At 33.2% G+C, this 21,223-nt stretch overlaps 1 protein-coding gene across 1 annotated transcript in view; it reads left to right on the top strand.

Moving 5' to 3' along the window:
* LOC111047253 (CD63 antigen) overlaps nucleotides 1-18,756 on the top strand; it is a 31,306-nt gene extending 12,550 nt beyond the window's left edge. Inside the window, exons 2-5 of the mRNA XM_022332960.2 lie at nucleotides 3,116-3,304; nucleotides 4,387-4,557; nucleotides 15,549-15,752; nucleotides 17,778-18,756. Coding sequence (XP_022188652.1) covers nucleotides 3,116-3,304; nucleotides 4,387-4,557; nucleotides 15,549-15,752; nucleotides 17,778-17,846 — 633 coding nt within the window. The 3' untranslated portion in view covers nucleotides 17,847-18,756. The remainder of the gene's footprint in view (nucleotides 1-3,115; nucleotides 3,305-4,386; nucleotides 4,558-15,548; nucleotides 15,753-17,777) is intronic.
* Nucleotides 18,757-21,223: the final 2,467 nt, after the last annotated feature.

Below are 21,223 nucleotides of genomic sequence, written 5' to 3' on the forward strand. Positions count from 1 at the left end.
TAATGCATTGTTAATATTAAATAAAATAGGCGAGAGAAAGATGAATTCTTTCAATAAACACAGTAGAGTTTACCGCTAAGAATTTATTTCCACTTGAGCTGTAGGATTTTTCGTGGATAATAGTGTGAATTTCAATGGGATTAAACCCATAGTTGTTGGCGGACTCCTAACCAGCCGCAAGTGGTAACGAAGCTTACAACTGTCATTTAGTGAAGCTGGTCTCCTCTCATATTATATTCTTCCATCAAGAGTACGGTACGGTACTAGAAAAAATTAGTTACATTTTCATACTCGTAATTTAATTGGTTAAATTATTCAAAAGATTCCAAGTTATAGATTAGTAACTGAAACCAGTTGAAGATTAGACCAGTTAAACCATAGATTAGTAACTAAAACCATGTAACTATGTGCTATGTTCTATGTAACTGAAACCAGAGAGAAACAATGAAATTGTTTCAAGTGTTTGTTTCCTCTATGCTCTATTATCCATGCTGAAGCTTGGGTCTACTAAATTGCACTTATAGATTCATAATAAATCAATCTACTATCGTGTATAATCCACCGATAAAAGAAACATCTAGCTGATAACCAGTAGTAGAGAGTTTTAAAGGTGACAATTACCATCTTTGAATGTCTATTCGATCATCTTTGAATCAGTTTTTCAAAGAAGAGGCAGCTAACATTCGAATAATGTGCGATTTGATGCGGTCTGTTGGCTGGGAAGATGAGTTGTGTTGTTTCTATTGGCATCGTAGTATATTATACGTGTTGCAGTGTTTTGATGTGAATTCTCCAAGGCTAGCGTGAAGGCCACTTCGTAATACGGATTACGGAAGGCTATAAATTACTGCAATTCAGGGTGACCGCAAAAAGAGCAACCATAACATTCGCAGAGCACGGACCTGCTATCAATTTTTTCACTCTCATTTTTATATTAAATTCATCTCAACACATTCTATACCTCTGTACATTTCCTATAACTTTCATGAATCATACTCATATTTTTGGGTGAAAAACATGTTTCACTATTAATATGATCGCTGTTTGTATTCAAGTGGTGAATCACTTGAAAGTGCGCATTCCAGTGGAATTATTTTTTGTATTTGTCGACTTACAGCATGCAATTTTGCATTTCCGCATTTTCGGATGGAAAAAATTCGGAAAAAACTCACATTGGTCAGAAAAATAGTTAGGTTCCATATAGAGATAATCACTTTTTGTGAGGGCTCCTTGTATTTAAGTGAAAATTGAAAAAATCAAAGTATACTTTTTTCACTTTTTTTAATTTCTCACATGTTTCGACTTATAAGTTTAGACTTACATGTTTCGACTTGAGTTGTCGCTTGAGAATGACATCAGAAGTCGAAACATGTTGTGAGAAATAAAATAAGGTTGAAAAAAGCTACTTTGATTTTTTAATTTTTACAGAGAATAGAGAGTACATTTCGGAGGAATAAAACAAAACTATGTATTTATGAAGGAGAGTTACCTTATTATTTTGGGGTTGAGATTGTCCTCTTAGCAAGACATTCTTTTCGCACCCTGCTATCAGTTCTACCTTTGTCTCCTTGAGGCGAATTCTGCTAACTGATACCTATTATCTGTAAAATCACTTCTCGGAGATTCGGAACCCATCCAAAATTGTAAACAATATGCTATTGAAACAATAGGATTCAGGATAGAAACAATAGTTTCAGGATTTGAAGCAATATGCTATTTCTCCATCGTCTCTCATCACTCACGCCCAAGCCCAGAGATTATGTGGGCATCATATTCATGCTCTTCATGTTTTGTACCAGGAAGTACGCTCAGTTGAAGACTGAGTAATTGGCACTCTCCATGATCAAGCTTGAAAAATAGCCTAATATGGGTCAATGTAGCAGCGAAGAATAGGATAGCGATTGAATTCTAGGTCAAAGGTCTCAGGTTAGATCTCAATTATTGTACTACTGACGGGTCAAATAACGAAACAACACATATTATAAGTTACCATTGATGAGAGGCCGCAATTGTGCTATATAAGAACAATAGTCGGAACGAGAAACGATATTGTCTTTTTATCCTGAAATTTGGCTGTGATAATTGAAGAGCACAGTGTAGCCTATGTTCGAGTTCTGAGTTTGTGAATTCTTCTCCTGAATGGGCAAAAAAGCTTGTTTTTGTGTAGGGATCTTGTGTTGAGAGTTTTTTTGAATAGTAATAAGTCAACAAAAACTGGACTCTTGAGTTAACATTGAAAAAAAATACTTTGAAGAATGTTGCCTATTTACTAATATTCTACGGTACTCTATGAATCCCTCACTCGTATGTGTACGTAGTAATATAGGTACCGTACTATTACGAATCAAGTACAGTACCAAGTTTTAGTACGTACCTAGCTGTAAACGGAGAGATCCAAAACAAAGTATGAAATCGAGAGTAAAGGATTAATTAACTTTATTTTGTAAATTTTCACCTTGAACATTCAAATACGACCTTCATCTCGATGCTGTTTGAAATCAGAAGCTGAGTTTGGAGGCATGCACAGCACATAGGATGAATGTGTGACAAACGTAGTTATACGCTTCCCAGTACACAAGTTACAATAGGCCTACAATTAATTGTTGTACACTAGGAAATTTGAAAACTCCTTGAAACCTCTCATATGCAATGAATACGGATGTCTTGTACGACTTTTTCCCTCATCTGTTCTTACTATGAAGGAAATGGAAATGGAAAACAAGATGTTTAACTTACTATTCGACCAATATCATTGTTTCAAGATTTTTTCTATTTTGCAAAGGGTACATTTAATTGGTCACATCTGTCATCCACAATCCAGGGGCGACCCCCCCCCCAAGCCCCAACTTTAAGGACGCGTGGCATCCCTAATGGCACCCCTGCACAATCTGTCTGACCTTGAGGTGCGATGATCACTCCTAATCTTCAACATAGAAAAATTATTTAGCAATCTATTAATATGTTGCATATTATATTGTTCGATGTTGTCATTTATATTGACTGTGCTCAATTTTGTTGCAACAGGGGAATATTACGAAAGAGTTTTGCTGGAGACAAAAATTTATCTTCCAATTCTAAATCTTTATAGTTCAATTTGAGGGTTTCTCTTTTGCAGCTATCAGGAATATTGATAGTGGTGTTCGGAATCCTGGCCAATACAAAGACGAGCAACTTTAGAGAGGCACTGGCCGGCAATTTGTCTCTGACGTCCATCTTGCTGATTGGTGTGGGTGTTTGTGTGTTCTTGGTCGCCTTCCTCGGCTGCTGTGGAGCAATCAACGAGAGCCATTGCATGATCATTACGGCAAGTAGCTCTTTTCAAATACCAAATAGAAGATGAACATTTGAAAAATTCTTCAGAAAAAACTTCATAAACGAAATGAATTTGTCTGTTTATTGTAGAGGCAGAGTACTGCTGAAACGCTTGATTTCCATTTAAACTGGTATAGATGTAGGATACTGATGAAAAATAATTTATTGAATATCGTGCGGTATAATAATGTTGAAATGTGACTCGCTTCGAGTAGAAAGATTATGGGAGAGTAAAAATACTTGAAATGGGGGAGTTAAAATACAGTAAAAACCAATTATTTTTCAGGAATTCAGGTAACTGGATGATAATTATCTGGTTCCACTGAATTACCATCTTCCAACTTACCAAAGATTCATTTCTATCAACTACTTATTGGGCTTCTTATTTTTAAATTCATTTTGTTGTGCAGTATATTGCATGATTCTATCGATTGAATTATTAGACGCAGAAGTTTTATCTATGTAAGCTTCAGTGAATAAACCAATCATCTAAATTGTAAACCAACTTTATTTCATATTTGTTTATTGTGAATACAAATACTGATCATATTATATCTTAATGCAGAATTTTTTAAGATAATAATTCGATGAAGTTAAATCACACACTAAATTTTTGGAGTGTTTTTATGATTAATAAAAGGTTGTCTGAAAAACGTTATCAGAATTCTCACTCTTGAGTAAATAAATTATAATTCTTCCAATCAACAGGGAGAAAAGTTCTCCCAGAATAATTGCTTCTTTAAGATAATATTGATTCATGATTCTTGAAGTGTGTAAACATCTCTTCCACCCTCACATTAAATAAGTGATTCAATGAGAGAAAATATATATATCTCTTAATATTAAGAGAATTCTCTTGTTTCGAAAATTGGAAACTAATTAGGCCTATATGTCTTTTTCAGGTAAATGTTATCACTGTGATATGATCGCTTGGTGAGAATCACGCATAAAAATAAGATTATTCTGTTAAGATCTTAAATAGAAATTCAGTATAATTTTAGTAGGCTACTGTTATTTTTTCAAATGAAAAATAATATTTAAAACTGTAACTAATTAATTATTCTCACCTTACAGTATGCAATCTGCTTGTTGACCATATTTTTCATTGAAATCGGAGTCGGTACCATGGCTTTCGTCTACAGATCGAAAACCCAGGACTATCTATCCAAATCTATGAGCAAAATTTTCGACAAATTTGATACCAATGAAGATGCCAGGAATATTGTGAACGCTCTTCAACATGAGGTCAGTGTAATTTTATAGATATCATGTCCTATAAATGAAAACAATATAAAAACTTTTAGTACTAAAAGTTTTTATTTTGTTTTTATTTGAATCAAGTAGCCCATATGATGATTTCATATTATGTCCTGTATATACTACAGGGGCAGTTTTTTCAAACTCCGATCACATATCATAAGACACAGACAAGCGGTAGGGAAGCAATTTTCAGAGAGCTGAACAGCTTATCATCCACACCAAACGCCGAAACGCTTTGTGATCGGTGCGGCCAGATCGTAAAATGTCGTGTTATATAGACCCAGGAACATGGCCGTCTCACGAGAGTCTTCCGCCAAATGCTACTCGCGTAGCATTATTCGTTTCTGCAAGCATCATTACCTAAATAGAGAAGATTCAAGTTTAAGCAGGAAACGTTTCGAGTGATGATTTTGTAGATGAATGGCGTCGGAAAATTGAAAACGACAGTTGGAATGAGTTCCAAAATCGTTGTGATCCATGAAAGTGGCCTAAAAGTGTTGGTGCAACCAGACGGCTTCTCCAGGAAAGCAAATGGGATAATTTCGATCACCCGCCATATAAACCTGACTTGGCCACTACTATAGCGAGGTCCACGTTATAATGGCAGTGGATAAAGATAAAAGAACAGTGTTGCCTATTCTCTGTCTCAATTAATTATATTTGTACATTGTCAAAAACAGATTTGGCATTGTTGCGGAGCTAGAAAAGGCTAGTACTACCTGCTTTGTCGAATGATAGACAAGGGTAGCAACATCAAAGTTGATCAAATACTGTCATTATAACGTGGACCTCACTATAGTAGGCTAACTCATATAAGTATTTTCCCCAAACACAACTTTCTCCACAGTCATGGCTTTCAGAGCTTCCAAACTATGTTGCTATCCTTGTCTATCATTCCACAAAATAGGTGGTACTATCCTTTTTTAGCTGCATAAAGATACGTAATATGTTTTTGAAAATATGGAAATATAATTAATTAAGGCGGAGAACAGAAAATGCTGCTCTTCTATCTTTATCCACTGCCATTATAACGTGGACCTCACTATAAACAACGTTATAGCCCACTTTAAACGTTATCTGACTGCAGCATTCTATGAAGAGAGGGTTGGTAGGCTTGTTAACTGGTATGAAAAATGCCTCAACCTTCACGGCAATCAAGTTATGTTGAGGAATGATCATAACTGGAAGAAATTTCTTGTGAAAAAATGACTCTTTTAGATACATTCGTCTTCCATTTATGGACAATTGGAGGTTGAAAAAAATGATCCTCATGTGTACATTGTAATACTTTTCATATCACTGAATTAACTAGTATTCTTCTAGTTATGTTTCTATTAGTTAATTAATTTTGAAAATATTAGTTAATTCATTTTGGAAACCCATAAAATGTCGTCGTAGTGATTTATTCTTAACACGTTTTTGGAACCATACTTATAACATAAATTTTATCAATACTTGAGTTAATTAGTTTAAATACAGGTACCGTATTCCCATAGAGGGAATCGATGTACTGAGGATAATATTAGTGGTGTATGCAGGGCCGGATCTACCTATTTTTCTAGGGGGGGGGGGGTCAAGCGTTACTTTTGGCGCCCTCCTCACAATCGACCATCACTGACCGATTTACAAAAATGAGAGGGATTATTACTTTATTAGTCGTATACGAGGTTTAATATGACCGAGGTTAAATTAGAAGGCATTTTTAATGATAATATAATTGTGTCATTGTTCATTTTCATTAACATACATAATTGAAAACAATGCTGAAAAATTAAAGCCCCAACTTTAAAATTACATTGTTGATTGTAAGAATATTTAAATTATATGAATATTGCTATTAATACTGAGGATTAATTACGCATTTTTAACATTATTATAAATTAATAAGTAGGTAGATAATTATCATGAAACATCACAAAAATCTCTATAATAATTTACTTGAATAAAAATTGAAGTAAAATTGTCAAAGAACTCAAGTGAAAATTATACTTTGTGTACAACTTCTTTGTGTCATAAATTCTGTGGGTAGATGACACAAGTTCATAAGTCACATTTTTGACCATATTGAGTTATGCATATGGTTGTGTTCAGAAAAATTAGATCTATAAGATGGTATAACTAAATATGTTGTATCTCTGTGAATAGCTGAGATATAAGCCTTGCTCAAGCCTGATAGAGCATTTTCTTCCAATCCCGAAGTTGACAAATATTGATAAGTACATATATCTCAACACTCTTCTACCGGTTTGTATTATAATCCAATTATCAAAAGATGGCAAAATTTGATAAGTGTATGTACTGGTAGGCTATTATAAATTCTGAAAATCAATAACCTATATTGAGAACTACATAACCCATACAACTTTGCAAACAGTTCAAGTTTGGTTAACTTGATCAATACTTGTGAATAATATCAATTGATTGTTAAAAAATATACTCAAATTTCTAAATAATCGATTTTTAAGATATTCCCTATACTGTTACAATGTGATTTGAAACATTTGGCAGATGGTAAAACATGATATCTCTGACATCACTTGCAAAAATTCTCAATGGTTAATTTAACTAAATGTTTTATTCCTTGATATTTCATATTTAAATAGTCAAAGATCAGCTGATTATATTGGTGTAAAATGAGTAAGAAAAAATATGATAGATAATTTTTGCAGCTATGCCAAACTTTCAAATTGCTCTCCTGAAAAGTTTACAAATCATGACTTATCAGCTTGTGTCATCTACCCACAGAATTTATCTTGTGATGATGAAATGATAATATTCTTCAAAGTACATTATTATTCTTGGGATCTTCTTCCTAAAACACCTTCATGTGATGCATGACCCAGGTAATGCAATGGCATTAAATATTCCTCAATTTTCAATTTAAGCTATGAAATTAATCAACATTCAAGATTAATTTATTGAATGAAATAAATCGTAAGATATTATTCTTTATTGATTCATACAATAAGTACATCATCAAAATGATAGGGAAAGAAAAAATAAGGTAACCTTTTGCTATTCCTCTCTCAAAATTTAGATATGGTCACAGATTGAGTAAAACAAAAGTGTTATGCAGTGAAATGATAAGTTAGCTAATAGAGCAGGAAATATTGTAGTTACCAGAAAAAATAGATCCACAAGATCAATTGATTGAGTTCTTAAATAATTCTAATTTTTCGGACTTTCTTTGCTTTGCCACGCTCATACAGCGGAAGTATACTGCGGCTATAAAAATAATTGTTATTTTGTTCTGTTGGTTTTGCCAAAATATTTGAGTGAAATAAATTTAGAATGTGCACAGAGACTATATCACGCTATTGAAACTTCAAATTAACAATTACGTCAGATATAAACGCCTAAAGCAGTTATTACCTACATATTTTTAGAAGAAAATGGTGACTATAATTTGACGCCCCCTCTAACTCGGCGCCCGGGGCACATGCACCCGCTAAACCCCCCACCCCTCCCCCTGAATTCGGCCCTGGGTATATGACTATTATACAGAAGCTGCCTACCATGCTCTTAAGATCGGCGTTTTAAATTATTAAATTAAAAAATAACTGTATTTGCTATTCAACAGTTTTTGAGATTATAGAAGTGTGTTCGTTTTTTCGTTAATAGGCCTAATATGTTATTACAGTGTGCTATTCAAAATTATGCAACTCAGAGCAATAATTATGATACATTGAATGATTAGGAGAGAATTTATATTTTGTAGGCCTACCTCTGAGTGCAAAAAAAGCCATTCGTTGTCAGATAGAACATTTTTCAATAGCAAGAGCTGACACTTGAGTCAATAATGGGCGAATCTTTGGTGTCACCGATTCAATCACAAAAGATTCATAGGTTTGAGATTGAAAGCAACTTATGACTTTTAAAATAATAGTTGTGTTTTCATCCACTCCTTGTTATATGAAACTTGGGAGCTTTATAGATGAATTTTTGTTGTGTTAAATGAAATTCAATCACAATGAATATTCAATTGGAAAACTTCCTTATTGTGACATCATTGGCAGCGTCGTTGTCAGTAACGATAACACTAGAGAGTATTGTTGATTTAAATGATACTAATAAAGTTTTTTTAAATCATTAGTTAGATAATATAGGCCTATGATATGAATTGAATTGGCCTAATGACTCCGGTATTATGAGTAAAATGTTACCAAAGATTCATTTATTGATAATCTCATAAAATTCCTCTTTTTTTAAACAATCAATTTTCGAAAATATGTAGGTAATGATACATTCTACGATTAGCCTATAAAAATTTCACTTTTTTCAAATATGTTTTTCTTTCTTTCATCAGACTAATTTTTACCAGTCCTCATGTTCTTTGGCTGTGACTGAATGAACTGCCCATGATTTTTTCACATTGTGTCTATGAAGATATCAGCACATATATGAGGTCTCTCTGAACTCGCCTAGACCACTTCATGTCATTTCAGCTATTCTCAGTAGCTGAAAGTAGAATTTGCAGATTTGACGCGTAGTGAGATATTGGACTCGCTCATGTAGCTGACATTCATTATAATAATAAATTATCTTCAATCTTTATTAAATTATTATTGATGATGTTTCATTCAAATTTGTGTATCAATCACATTTATTTGTAATAGTTTCACATTTTCCAACCTTGTTCTACTTCTCATCATCTAACATCGCATCAGCCACACCCGATTGTCAGACTCTTGTTCTCTAGAATTTCTTGTTCATTAGTCTGTATATTGTCCTATTCCTCCCGAAATTTATACCGTTTGCTTTAAAGGATCTATGACTGTAGTAAAATCTGTGAGACACCAGTAATAAGGGCAACACTTCCTCTCACTCACCCACTACTGTACTGGCTTATCTGGAGGGTCGTGGCCCATTTAAACCGAGGCCAGGTATCGAAACATACCGTATCACTTGCATGAAAACTGATAAATTCGAAAAACTATGTGGTAATAATAATATTATCAATGGAATTAATTAATAATGGTGTTATTGATAGCGGTGGTGTTCATTTTTCATTAGAGATACTCGGAAATTCTCCGCAATTCCAATATCGTGAAAATTACGTTTGGAGCTACACTGACACCAAGAAATCAAAGATGATGGATCCATTCCGAGCTGCGAAAATGTATTAACACACGGGTCACAGGTTTGATGTTTTCTTACAGCGACGTGCAGTCAATTATTTGAGTAAATAAGCAATTTTGTTAACTTACTGACTCGAGTAGCCTTCTTTTGAAAAGCAAGCGTTCATTTTCAACATTCGACTGTTGGTCAGCTACTCCCAGCTGTGGAACTTCCACATTTGACTGTTGAAAATGGACGCTTGCCTTTCAAAAGTACTCGAGTCAGTATAAGTAAACGAAATTGCTTATTTACTTGAATAATTGACTGTAAGTCGTTGTAGAAAACATCAAAACCGTTTACCAAGAAATCTTCAGAATAGATCGATAGAGAAATTAAATAACAAAAGTTTATGAGATCTATAGTCACCATCTTCTTGAAGGTAATTAACGATGCGCAATCTCTTCATAGTTCTCATGACGCTTATATAAATATGCAAATTGTTTTCAATTTTTCAAATGTCATAATAATAATAATATTTTATTTATTCAATACAGTATCAAACAATACAATTGAATATCGTCATTAAAATGAACTTATACCTAATAAGAAATACTAATTTTCATGTTATACATAATATCACAGGCTATAGTCACAGTTTACAGTCTTGTATCAGTCATATTTTCAACATAGGTAGTAATATTTAACATCGTTATTTTATAATATATTCACAGCCTAAATATGATTGTCACATAAAAAGTCATTAACACTATAAAAACATTTGTTAGAAAGGTAACTGTATAAATCTGTTTTGAATGTTTTGTTTCTATGATCTAAACTACCAGGCAGTTTATTCAGGAATTTTGTCCCAATGTAACTGGTCTTTTTTTCAAACATAGCTAGCCTATGAGGTTGCACAGTCAAATCATTTCTATTCCTTGTATTGTGAGAGTGTACCTGTGCATGAGTCACAAATCTATCAATATTTTTTACAACATACAATATTGTTTTAAAAATAAAAATGCACGGTATTGTTAATATAGACATTTTATTAAAATATTCTCTACAAGGATGATTAAACCCCAGGCCCGCCAAGTACCTAATAGCACGCTTTTGTAGTACAAATATCTTGTTAATATTCTGTAATGTTGTGCTACCCCAGAGCTCTATACCATATGAAATATGAGAGTAAATCAGTGCATAATATAATGTTTTTGCTGTTTCATTGGGCACATACCTAACCATGTTCCTTAATACAAACAGATTACTACTGATTCTAGTGGCCAATTCATCAGTATGCACATTCCATGAGAGATCCTTGTCTATCATTAACCCCAGTAGGTTTGCCTCTGTTACATTTTCAACCATTGAATCGCCAATACTAATCATAGGCTGGAAGAGATGATTTTTAGACCCAAATTGAATACACTTACTCTTTTGCGGGTTCACTGCCAATTTTGACTCATTATAATATTGTGCAACCAAATTGTTTTAACATTAGCTTCTACCTCAAGATCATTCAAGTTTTTGTTGTTGAACATCAATGATGTATCGTCAGCGTAGAGTGTAATATTCAAACCTACTGGGACTGAGGCTTGCACATTGTTAGTGTAAAGGACAAAGAGCAATGGGCCTAAAATAGAACCCTGTGGCACCCCTCTTGTAACACTCAATCGCATCGATTGAGCTACATGAGACTGAGATTCAACTGTAACAAATTGAAACCTATTTGTCAAATAGGACTTGATTAGACAACTACAGATTCCTCTTATTCCAATATTTGAAAGCCTATCAAGAAGTATGTCGTTATCAACGCTATCAAAGGCCTTTGAAAGATCCATGAATGTACCGATAACAAAGTTTCCCTTATCAACCTGTTCAATAACATTCTCAACAAAAGTGACCGCTGCAGTAATTGTCGACCTACCTTTTACAAAACCATTTTGACAAGCTGAAATTAAATCAAATTTTTCGAGGTAAGTCATTATCCTGGAATAAATTAGTTTCTCAAATACCTTTGACAGAGATGGAAGAATAGAAATAGGTCTATAATTTTGTATATCAGTTCTAGCACCTTGTTTAAACAATGGTTTTACCTTGGCAATTTTAAGTAGATCTGGGAAAATACCCGTTTCCAAAGCGTTATTCATTATGAATACTAGTGGTGGAGCTATTTCAATACAACATTCCTTAATCACTGTCACTGGGATATTATCAAATCCAACACTATTTTTCGTTTTGATACTTTTTATTATTTTTATAATCTCATCATTATTAGTTGGAAACAAGAAAAAATTTCTGTTAAAATTTGAATTTGAAGAAGAGGAGTCATTAATTTGTAGATTTGATTTTTGAGCCTTTAATTTGGGTGCCATTGATATGAAGAATTTATTAAATGCATCAGCTACCTGCTTGGAATCAGTTAAATTTTTTCATTTTCTTTTAGTTCTATATTAGGCTGTGTTTGTTTTGTTTTACCTCTAAATTCATTAATGATTTTCCAGCTTGTTTTTGATTTATTTGAAGCTCTCAAAATTATATTACTCATATATATTGCTTTTTTGCCTGAACAACTTCATAATCATATTTTTTTTTAATAGCTTTCAATTGCTCCATATCAATTCTCAAACCATTATTAATTCTGATTTTAGCCACTTCCAAAAGATGTCTTATTTGCTTAATTTCGTCGGTAATCCATTCACCTTTTAATCTCTTTTTGCTCTGAGTTTTTTTTCTTCTACATCTCAAAGGGCAATTTATGCCAAGATGAGACTGTAAAATTTCATGGAACCTCGCAAATTGGCTGTTTACATCTATTGCATTATAAACTGAAGCCCATGATTCACCACTCAAAGAGGTTTTCATTTTTATTATGTTTTCATTAGAACAAGTATACATTGGAATACCAAGTTGAATTTGTTTAGACTTGAATCTGGTGGAATCACGTGTGCCATGTGTGCGAAAAACCTGTGCAGTATGGTCTGATAACAGTGTATGAACAACCTGTACTGAATATATACCTTTTTCAATGTTAGTGACAATGTTATCAATTGCTGTTCTGCTTATTCTAGAAATTCTTGTTGGTTCTTTAATCGTGTAGTGTAAATCAAAAAGATTCAGAATATTTACAAGATTTCTATGTTCAGAAGAACTATCCAAAACATTAATATTATAATCGCCTGCAACAATGACGTTATTAGATACATGACTGCAAATACGATTAAATAAAATTTCAAGGTTTTCAAGAAATATATTAGTATCACCGCTAGGTGATCGATACAGACCTACTATAGCATACGGATCTCCATCAATCTTAAAATTGAAGCCACATATTTCAATATCCTTAATGTGACTCAAATCAGAAATATTAATAACAGTAAATTTATGATCAATAGCATTCAAAAATTCAAGACTGGCATACACGACCACTCCTCCTTTTCTCATATCAACTCTGCAGTAACTACACACTAGAGACATGTTATTGATAGGTAGGGAATTGATTTCATAATCTTTCAAGCCATGCTCGGTCAATATTAAAATGTCTGGTTGTTCATCCTCCACCAAGATGTCTAAAAGAGCTACCTTACTAACTATTCCATCAATGTTTTGATGTATTATTTTCAAACTATATGAGTCTTTAAAATATCTATTATTAATAGTGTCTTTGACAAGGTATCTTCTATTATTATTTTCTTCCACACCCCTGTCACAGCTTATTAGTTTCCCTTATCATTTAATAATTTGAAAACGTTATCACACATTTTACTTGGACTAGTTGAGCCCAACCTATTCAAATGCAAACCATCTTTGCCTAAGCCTTCTCTGGTGTTGATGAAACTATTGGGGTTAACAAATAGTACACCCAATTTGGCGCATTCACTTCTGATGGAGTCATTAATCCTCGTGATGTATGAGTCACTCACTGAACGCCTTAGTATTATTCCGCTGATTATTATTCTTGATGTACTAAAACATTGCTTGGCTGTCCTTATCATGTTCCTCATCTCATTCACCACGGATTCTTCAGATTCTCTGCGGATTGAATTTGTTCCTACATGAATTAATACACTTTTATAATTCTGTGCTGACGATTTTTTATATTTATGTTCAATCACTTTAGTTAGCTGCTCGATGCGTATTCCAGGACGAACATCAACAATACAATTTTGAGGAGTCACGTTTCTAATCATAGAGTCGCCCAAAACTATATTCTTATTTTCATGAAATCTACGTTTTTTCTCCTCATATCCTGTAGATTCCCATTTGCGACGGTTGTGTTCATAACTGGTTGTATCCAGCGCCGGAAATTCATTGTCATTAAAAATTGGAATGTTTGATCGCTTTGACCGAGCTTTTCCAGAATATTCTAGTTGACCACCAACATCAAATCGCCTAGATTTAGATCTCAACAAGTCTTCGTACTTATTTTTCCACTTATTGGCATCATCCCTAGACAAACTAACTTCACTCCTAAGAGCATTGTTATCTGCATTCAAAGTTTCAATTGTCGTAGACATACATCTAAGCTGATCTTTGACAGATAAATTCTCTTTTTCAAATTCAATCATCATTGACTCGATGTGCTTCTTTTGTTCTTGGAGGGATTCAATTTGCTTTTGTAAATCTTGAGAATGAGCTATTAAATCATCGCGTTGTTGGAGAAGCTCAACTGTTTGCAAGCTTGGAGAAGAACTTGTTGAGATTGTTCTTGAAGTCGGTGTGTTTACACTCATATCACATGTCAAGGGGGGAGTTATTTTGCCACTGCCAGGAGTAGTTGGTTTCATGTTCATCAACTTTTTATTGCCTACTGGAGTTGTCTGCTCTATAGAAATGTCATCGTTAATATCAATATCCTGATCAGGTGCAGTATGATTATGCAATCCCACTTTTCTCCAATACTTTATGCATTAAGGCGTTCGTTTTCAAAGTTGCGGGACATCCATTGAATAGACACCTAAACGAAACTCTCCCATCCAACATTGTACGTTCTTTTCGGTAATTAAAGCCATCTATCTGAATAGCAACATTATTCCTCTGTGTTGTGAATTTCTTTATTATTGAAGACATAATGATATTTGAAAAAATCACTAGCGATTATGCACAGTTATTATTCAAAAAGGTAATGAGTGATGGCGAACTGTTCATGAAAAATTATGCGAAAAATATGGAATTAAAAAGTGAAAAGGAAAAGGATAGGAAGAAAAATGCCAAGAGAGCTGTCAAGGCAGAATACGGAAGCTCCTGATTGGGAAGAGAAAAAGGTTAAAAGCTTTGAGTCTACTTTATACACTCTACTTTCTACGTTTACTATCATAGTCTCATTTATTTGAGGTAAAAGAGTGAAACATTGTTGACGAAAAAAAGTTCAAAAACTGCCGCGCTAGGTTGTCATAGTAACACGTAGCCTAGATAAGAACCAGCAATATAAACAAAAACCAGCTGGAGATTATCTGCTTTGAAACAGTCAGCGGTAGTAGAGATAACTTTTCAGATTGTTATTGCCGTTATCAGAGTAGGACTTTCACTTACGTTATCACTCCTGAAGCCGGTAGTTGCTCAGTTACGATAGTCCTAGTAGAACCACAAAGTCGAATTAGGAACAAGAAATAGCACGTGTAGTGTGTAGGTCTATGCCGGTTAAGAAAAATGGAGTCAAAACGTTCAAAAATTGTATGTGGTACGCGTATTTAAATCACTGTTACTAGTCACTCACCCGTCATGTAGTCATGGAATTCACTGAAACAGGTACTTAGAACTTTCATAAACTATCCAAATTCTTCCAATCTTTTATTTCTTTCAAATAACCACAGTAAAATGATGAAAAATACGGAGCAAATAACTAAAACAACATTACAGGGCAGCCCAGTGCTACCAACCTCCATCAATATTGAAACAGAATTTTTGACGAATTGTTGCAGCTGCACTGTTGCGGAACGAACTCGCCAGCGTCGTGGGCCGGCAAATACCCGTCGTCGTGTTGCCAGATCGATGCCGGCAAGCACTACACGGGCAGCTGCCCAGGCGAGACGTGGGCCGTCGGCTGCGTCGAAGCAATGTCTAACCTTATCAGGGATCAGCTCGAGACCATGGGCTCGATAGCTATGAGTGTGGCTGCTATTGAGGTAGGTCTACGTTAACTCTTCAATGACAAATTTATCACAAATGTTGACCAACATTCATTGAACACTACCTGGTAACCCGTGCTTCGCAAGGGTTTAATTAAAAACTTGACCCACTGTAATCTTGAAGAATTTAAAATAGGCCTACAACCATCCTCGGCTAATTATGAATATATGCAAGATTTCAAGTTTAATAGTTCAGACGTGATGATGCTTCATTTGTGAATTTCCTATCCGTACATAATATGTATAAGCCAATCTCTGTCCTTTAGTTTATTGTAGATTCGAATACGTAACTATCAAATAATCTATAACATATAGCAAAATGATCTTCAATACCAAATATACAGACAGATTTAGCACAAATATGTTGACCAACTTTTATTAAAAATTTGAGTCCGTATGAGACTATCAAACAGCCTATAACATAATTATAAAGCATATAATATATAGAAAATATGATCGTTAATACCAAATATTCAAAACAGGACCTCTTACACCATCAAAGATCGTGAACTATCTTCAATTGGGAATATAATTGAAGAGATTTAATTTTGTTATTGGTACCTAGATGGATAATTTTGTTTAGAATAAAAAGCCTTACTCAATATGTTTGTTTAGAATATGGATAGCCTAATCTATAGAAAATAGTATGATCTTGAGGTCTGAGCTCATCCATTCTGAATAATTTCAGTTGAGTACGAGTATCATTATTGTTCAATGAATTCGACAGTTTTAATTTCATTTTTATGGATATACTTGGAAGGCCCCTTTTATATATTGAATTCCTTTGCTTGGTTGTTTGTTTCTAGTTTTGGTTGATACACCATTATCAATCTCTAGTGAACTGATTGAGAAGAGTAATCTCCATGACCTCCATGTTTATATTAGAGATTGATAATGGTTTAGAACCAATGCTGGTTCCTCAAAATTGTTTCTATCACTGATGGATTGATTGAGAATAAGCTAATATTTCAATAATTATTATTTGATAGAATGAGAGCGTGGAATGGAGATGGAGTGACTTGGAGAGGTTTATGCTGGAAATAATAAATTGATTTATAATACTGTCACTCAATTGTATGAGAGAGTCTGGAGTGTAATGAGAATCAAGAATTTCAAAAGAGAAGTAATACTACCCTATTAAGTGGCCATCTATCATGGTCGAAGACTCAAGATAATAAATACACTAGAGCTCTCTAGAATCGTCTGCAGTTGGTGCAGACATCTTATATAGTGGGAACAAGATTAATTGACTTGAATTGACTATGAGTGTGGTAGGTTTTTTCCAATATGTGAAAATTAAAAAATCAATGTACCCTTTTTTCAACTTTATTTTTAGGGTACTTTTTACATAAATACATGTAGCCCTTAACTAGAAAGTCTGAGCTGATGACAGCATGGGGATACACATCTGATCCTCTGTGCCAATGTGGACAAATTCAATCAATAAACCACCTTATATCTGAGTGTCCACAACACCCCTATCATGGAGGACTGACAGCCCTCCATGATGCTGGAGAAGATGCGTGTCAGTGGCTCCAGAACGTTCTAAATTCTATTAGTATTTGAGATATTAAGTGTAAAATAAATTATGTTTTTTTTCCAATTTTGGCCTATGAATGCATATGCATATATATATATATATATATGCATATGTATATATATATATATATATATATATATATATATATATATATATATATATATATATATATATATATATATATATATATATATATGCATTCATAGGCCAAAATTAGAAAAAAAACATAATTTATTTTACACTTAATATTTCAATTACTAATAGAATTTAGAACGTTCTAATATATATAAATATTATATATATATATATATATAGATATATATATATATATATAGATATATATATATATACTAGAAAGTGAATATTTTTCCTACGTCTATGTCCATATTCGAGAACACTTTACTATCTGAATTAGTTCAAGAAAATTGAAGATTTGAATCAAAATGCCTTTAAAAATAATTCTATTCATTGTTTTTTCACAGATTGTCGGAATAGTAGCATCACTTTGCCTTGCCAGTGCAATTCGGCGTTCAGAGAGAAATTATGCTTGAAAACAGTACAACCTCAATTAGGCACCATGTATTTGAAGATCATCACAAAAGCCAAACCAATGTAATGTAAATATATTATACTTAGGAATGAAGGACACTGATCAATGTTGCATGTGAAGCGCAAATTTTAATTAGAATGTTATTCTAGTGTTACAAAGTTCAAAAACTTGTACTGTTATAGATTAAAATCTAGCAACTAATATATTACATTATTTTATTGTTAGATGGATGATTATTGTTGTTTAGAACATGAATAATCTATAGAGAATAGTGAGATCTGAGCTCATCCATTCTTGATAATTTCAGTTGAGTGCGAGTATAATTGATTATTCTATGGATTTGATAATGTTGAGTTTAGATGATGGATATTTTGGAGGGACTATTCTTTTTAAATCCATCTTTATGATGCTAAAATCACTAAATACAAATCAGCAGTAAGTAATAATACACTCTCAAGCTTCTTTCGAGAGCTGATGAATAGGTTGATTCAATGGATTATTCCAGTTATATAAATAACTCATAGAAAACATAAAACCCTACGGTACATTATCAACAAGATATTATATCAACATTAACTTTTTTCGTGCTGTTCTCTATCACTCTCGAATAAAAGCTAATTTCCATCTATATCAAGACAATTTTGAGTTATTATATTGTTAATCCATTCGTATTATGCAGTACATTAAGACTGCATAATAATTCAGAATAAGAAAATTAGTTATTTATTGAAAAATTTCTTCAACTTCTGACTAAAACTTACTATTTTGCTGCAACAAGTATTTTAGTAAAGGCTATTATTAGAGTCAATTATACTCATAATTTGATAATATTAATTATTTTAATAATAATTAGATTTTTAAGAAAACTATATATTTATATTTTGAAATAAATTGTTCTCAAATCAATCAGATTAGCCTCGCAATAGCAATTTTGGTCCTCTATACATTTCTATCCTTACTCCTTTTTATGTTGATAATTATTTCAGTCTTCAAATGATTGTACATATTATTATGTCTGTACAATTTATTATATAGTCTCTAATGGCTCATAATATTATAAGGAATACATGGAACTATTCATAATGCGTCCCAGTCTCGTAATAATAGGCATAGAAGATAAGGTTTTTGGTTTTCGCTCTCCAAAAAACTTCCATGGAAAATCCATTATGAATATTTCTAGGATTTGAATTAAGTTGGAGGGTAAAATTACCATTATTCGTGTTGAACCTTGCGTCACACAGGCACATTTCTCTCCTGCTCAATTCAGCAACTCTTTCAGCACAAACTTCAAACTTTGGGGAAAATTCTGTGTTGTAAATGCAATATCGCCTTATGTCCAGGAAACATGAAAAATATAATAATTATATTTATTATTATGTCAAAAATACGTGAATAATATTCATCAGAATTGAAAATTCACAGCAAAAAGGATTAGTTTGATTGTTCTCGAACCCACAAACTTGATTCATGAGTCACGCGTACTACCAATTACACTACAGAAACACTTCGCGAAATCTCTGTTTGGCTGGGCTTTTATTGTTGCCTAAACTTTGAATCTCGAATTGAATAATTTTTTTCAAATTATTAAATTGAAATTTATTGATTAATAGCAATGAATATAAGCCTATATCCTACCTCGGTAAATTCAGAACCTACACATAGCCTATATGCAAATTTCAAGTTGATCAGCTCAGTAGCTTAGAGCCTGTTCACATGAAGCGATTTACGCTCGGTTGTCGCGCGATTGACCAACCGAGCGGTTGCCAGGTATAGGGAAACACATGGTGCCGTACACATGCATCGCTCGGTTTTAGTAGTCGCCGGCGAATCGCGGCGGTTGTAATCTCAGACTTAACCGAGGGCAAATCGCTGTCATGTGTACGAGACTGGCAAATCGAGCGATTTGCCAACCGAGCGTAAGTCGCTGTCATGTGAACAAGCTCTTAGAAGTGACGATGTGTCATTCGTGTATTTCCTATCCCGTACACGTGCAAGCCAATAAGTTTATGTATAATATTATATATTATGGATATGCAAACTTATATAAATTAGTGAGGAAGAAGAATGGATGATCAACAGTAGGAATTTACTAAAGTATCGTCTACCAATTACTTATTACTGGTACTGGAATAAAATACGCATTTAACAACATGAAATATTTTATTTATCCTAGAGAAGGATGACACAGTGATTAATGTGGTAGATGACTCCTCCATGCTCATTGTCAATACAAACATATTTTACAGCATTTTTCAGAGAAAAATATTAAGATAATGTTGAAAGTGATTTTGTACATTTGTAAATCAAAAGAAATAAAAAAGTCATCAGGGAAAATAATATTTTTAGCAGACTAGAAATATTGTTCATTTTCTAATACTGTGTAGTATGGCTAGTATCAACAAAATTTTATTGGAAGCACACAGTTCAGGGAAATCATAAGTAGTCAAACATAACTATTAAAGAGATATAAGATTTAAAATATGGGTCAGTACGGTGGGTGATACCTCTTGAAATACTATCACTGGAAGCACTAATCAAAGTGGTCAGTAGACCTATATTATATCATAAATTTTTCCTCAATTCTTGATCTTTTTTCGGTTTTATCATATATATAATTCCAGGCCTGATGTATTATTCAGCTTCATCACGATGATATTTTTCGCCTTTATATAAATCGGATAACAATAAGAAATCTGCTCTCCTTTTATTCTACACTAATCTTAAACCATACTCCATATTCTACTCCATAGACAAAACATATACGGTGGCCTACTGTTAATTGTTTGAAGGTTCTGCAGATTGAGGATGTAGTTTATGAGATAGTTGTCAGATTTTATCAACTTCAATAACAAGAGTTTTTATTCTTCATGGCAAAAATTTGTGCGTCAAATGTAGCCTTTTTCAAATTATTTCAAAAATATGTACCGGTAATGTTACATTAATAATACGTTTTGTAGACTTCCAAGTAGCCTACTTCAGAAAGTAGCAGCCTTTTTGTTCACAGGCTTTTTCAAATATCAAGTTATAATACTTTTGGAGAAAATCGACCCAGCTACGTTCTCAACAGACAAATCGTTGTAACTTAGAACAACGTAACATACTTTACAAAAAATATAAATGAATGGAGTATTCGAATATCTTGATAATATTGGGAAAAGTAAAATTCCTTAATTATGTTGCTACAATTTTTTCTCCATGGTACGCTTGGGAACACAGCATACATAACATATACTTAGCCTATGCAAAAATCAAAGTTCCTTTTTCAATATATAAATAGATATATTTTTTTTCAACAACTTGTTGTGGGAAAGTAAATATTTATTCCACATGAAAGTGGCTTTAAATTCGAAACATGTTGTGAGAAATAAACATGTATAT

The sequence above is a fragment of the Nilaparvata lugens genome, chromosome 10 (genome assembly GCF_014356525.2).
Source record: "Nilaparvata lugens isolate BPH chromosome 10, ASM1435652v1, whole genome shotgun sequence".
In the NCBI taxonomy this organism is placed as follows: Eukaryota; Metazoa; Arthropoda; class Insecta; order Hemiptera; family Delphacidae; genus Nilaparvata; species Nilaparvata lugens.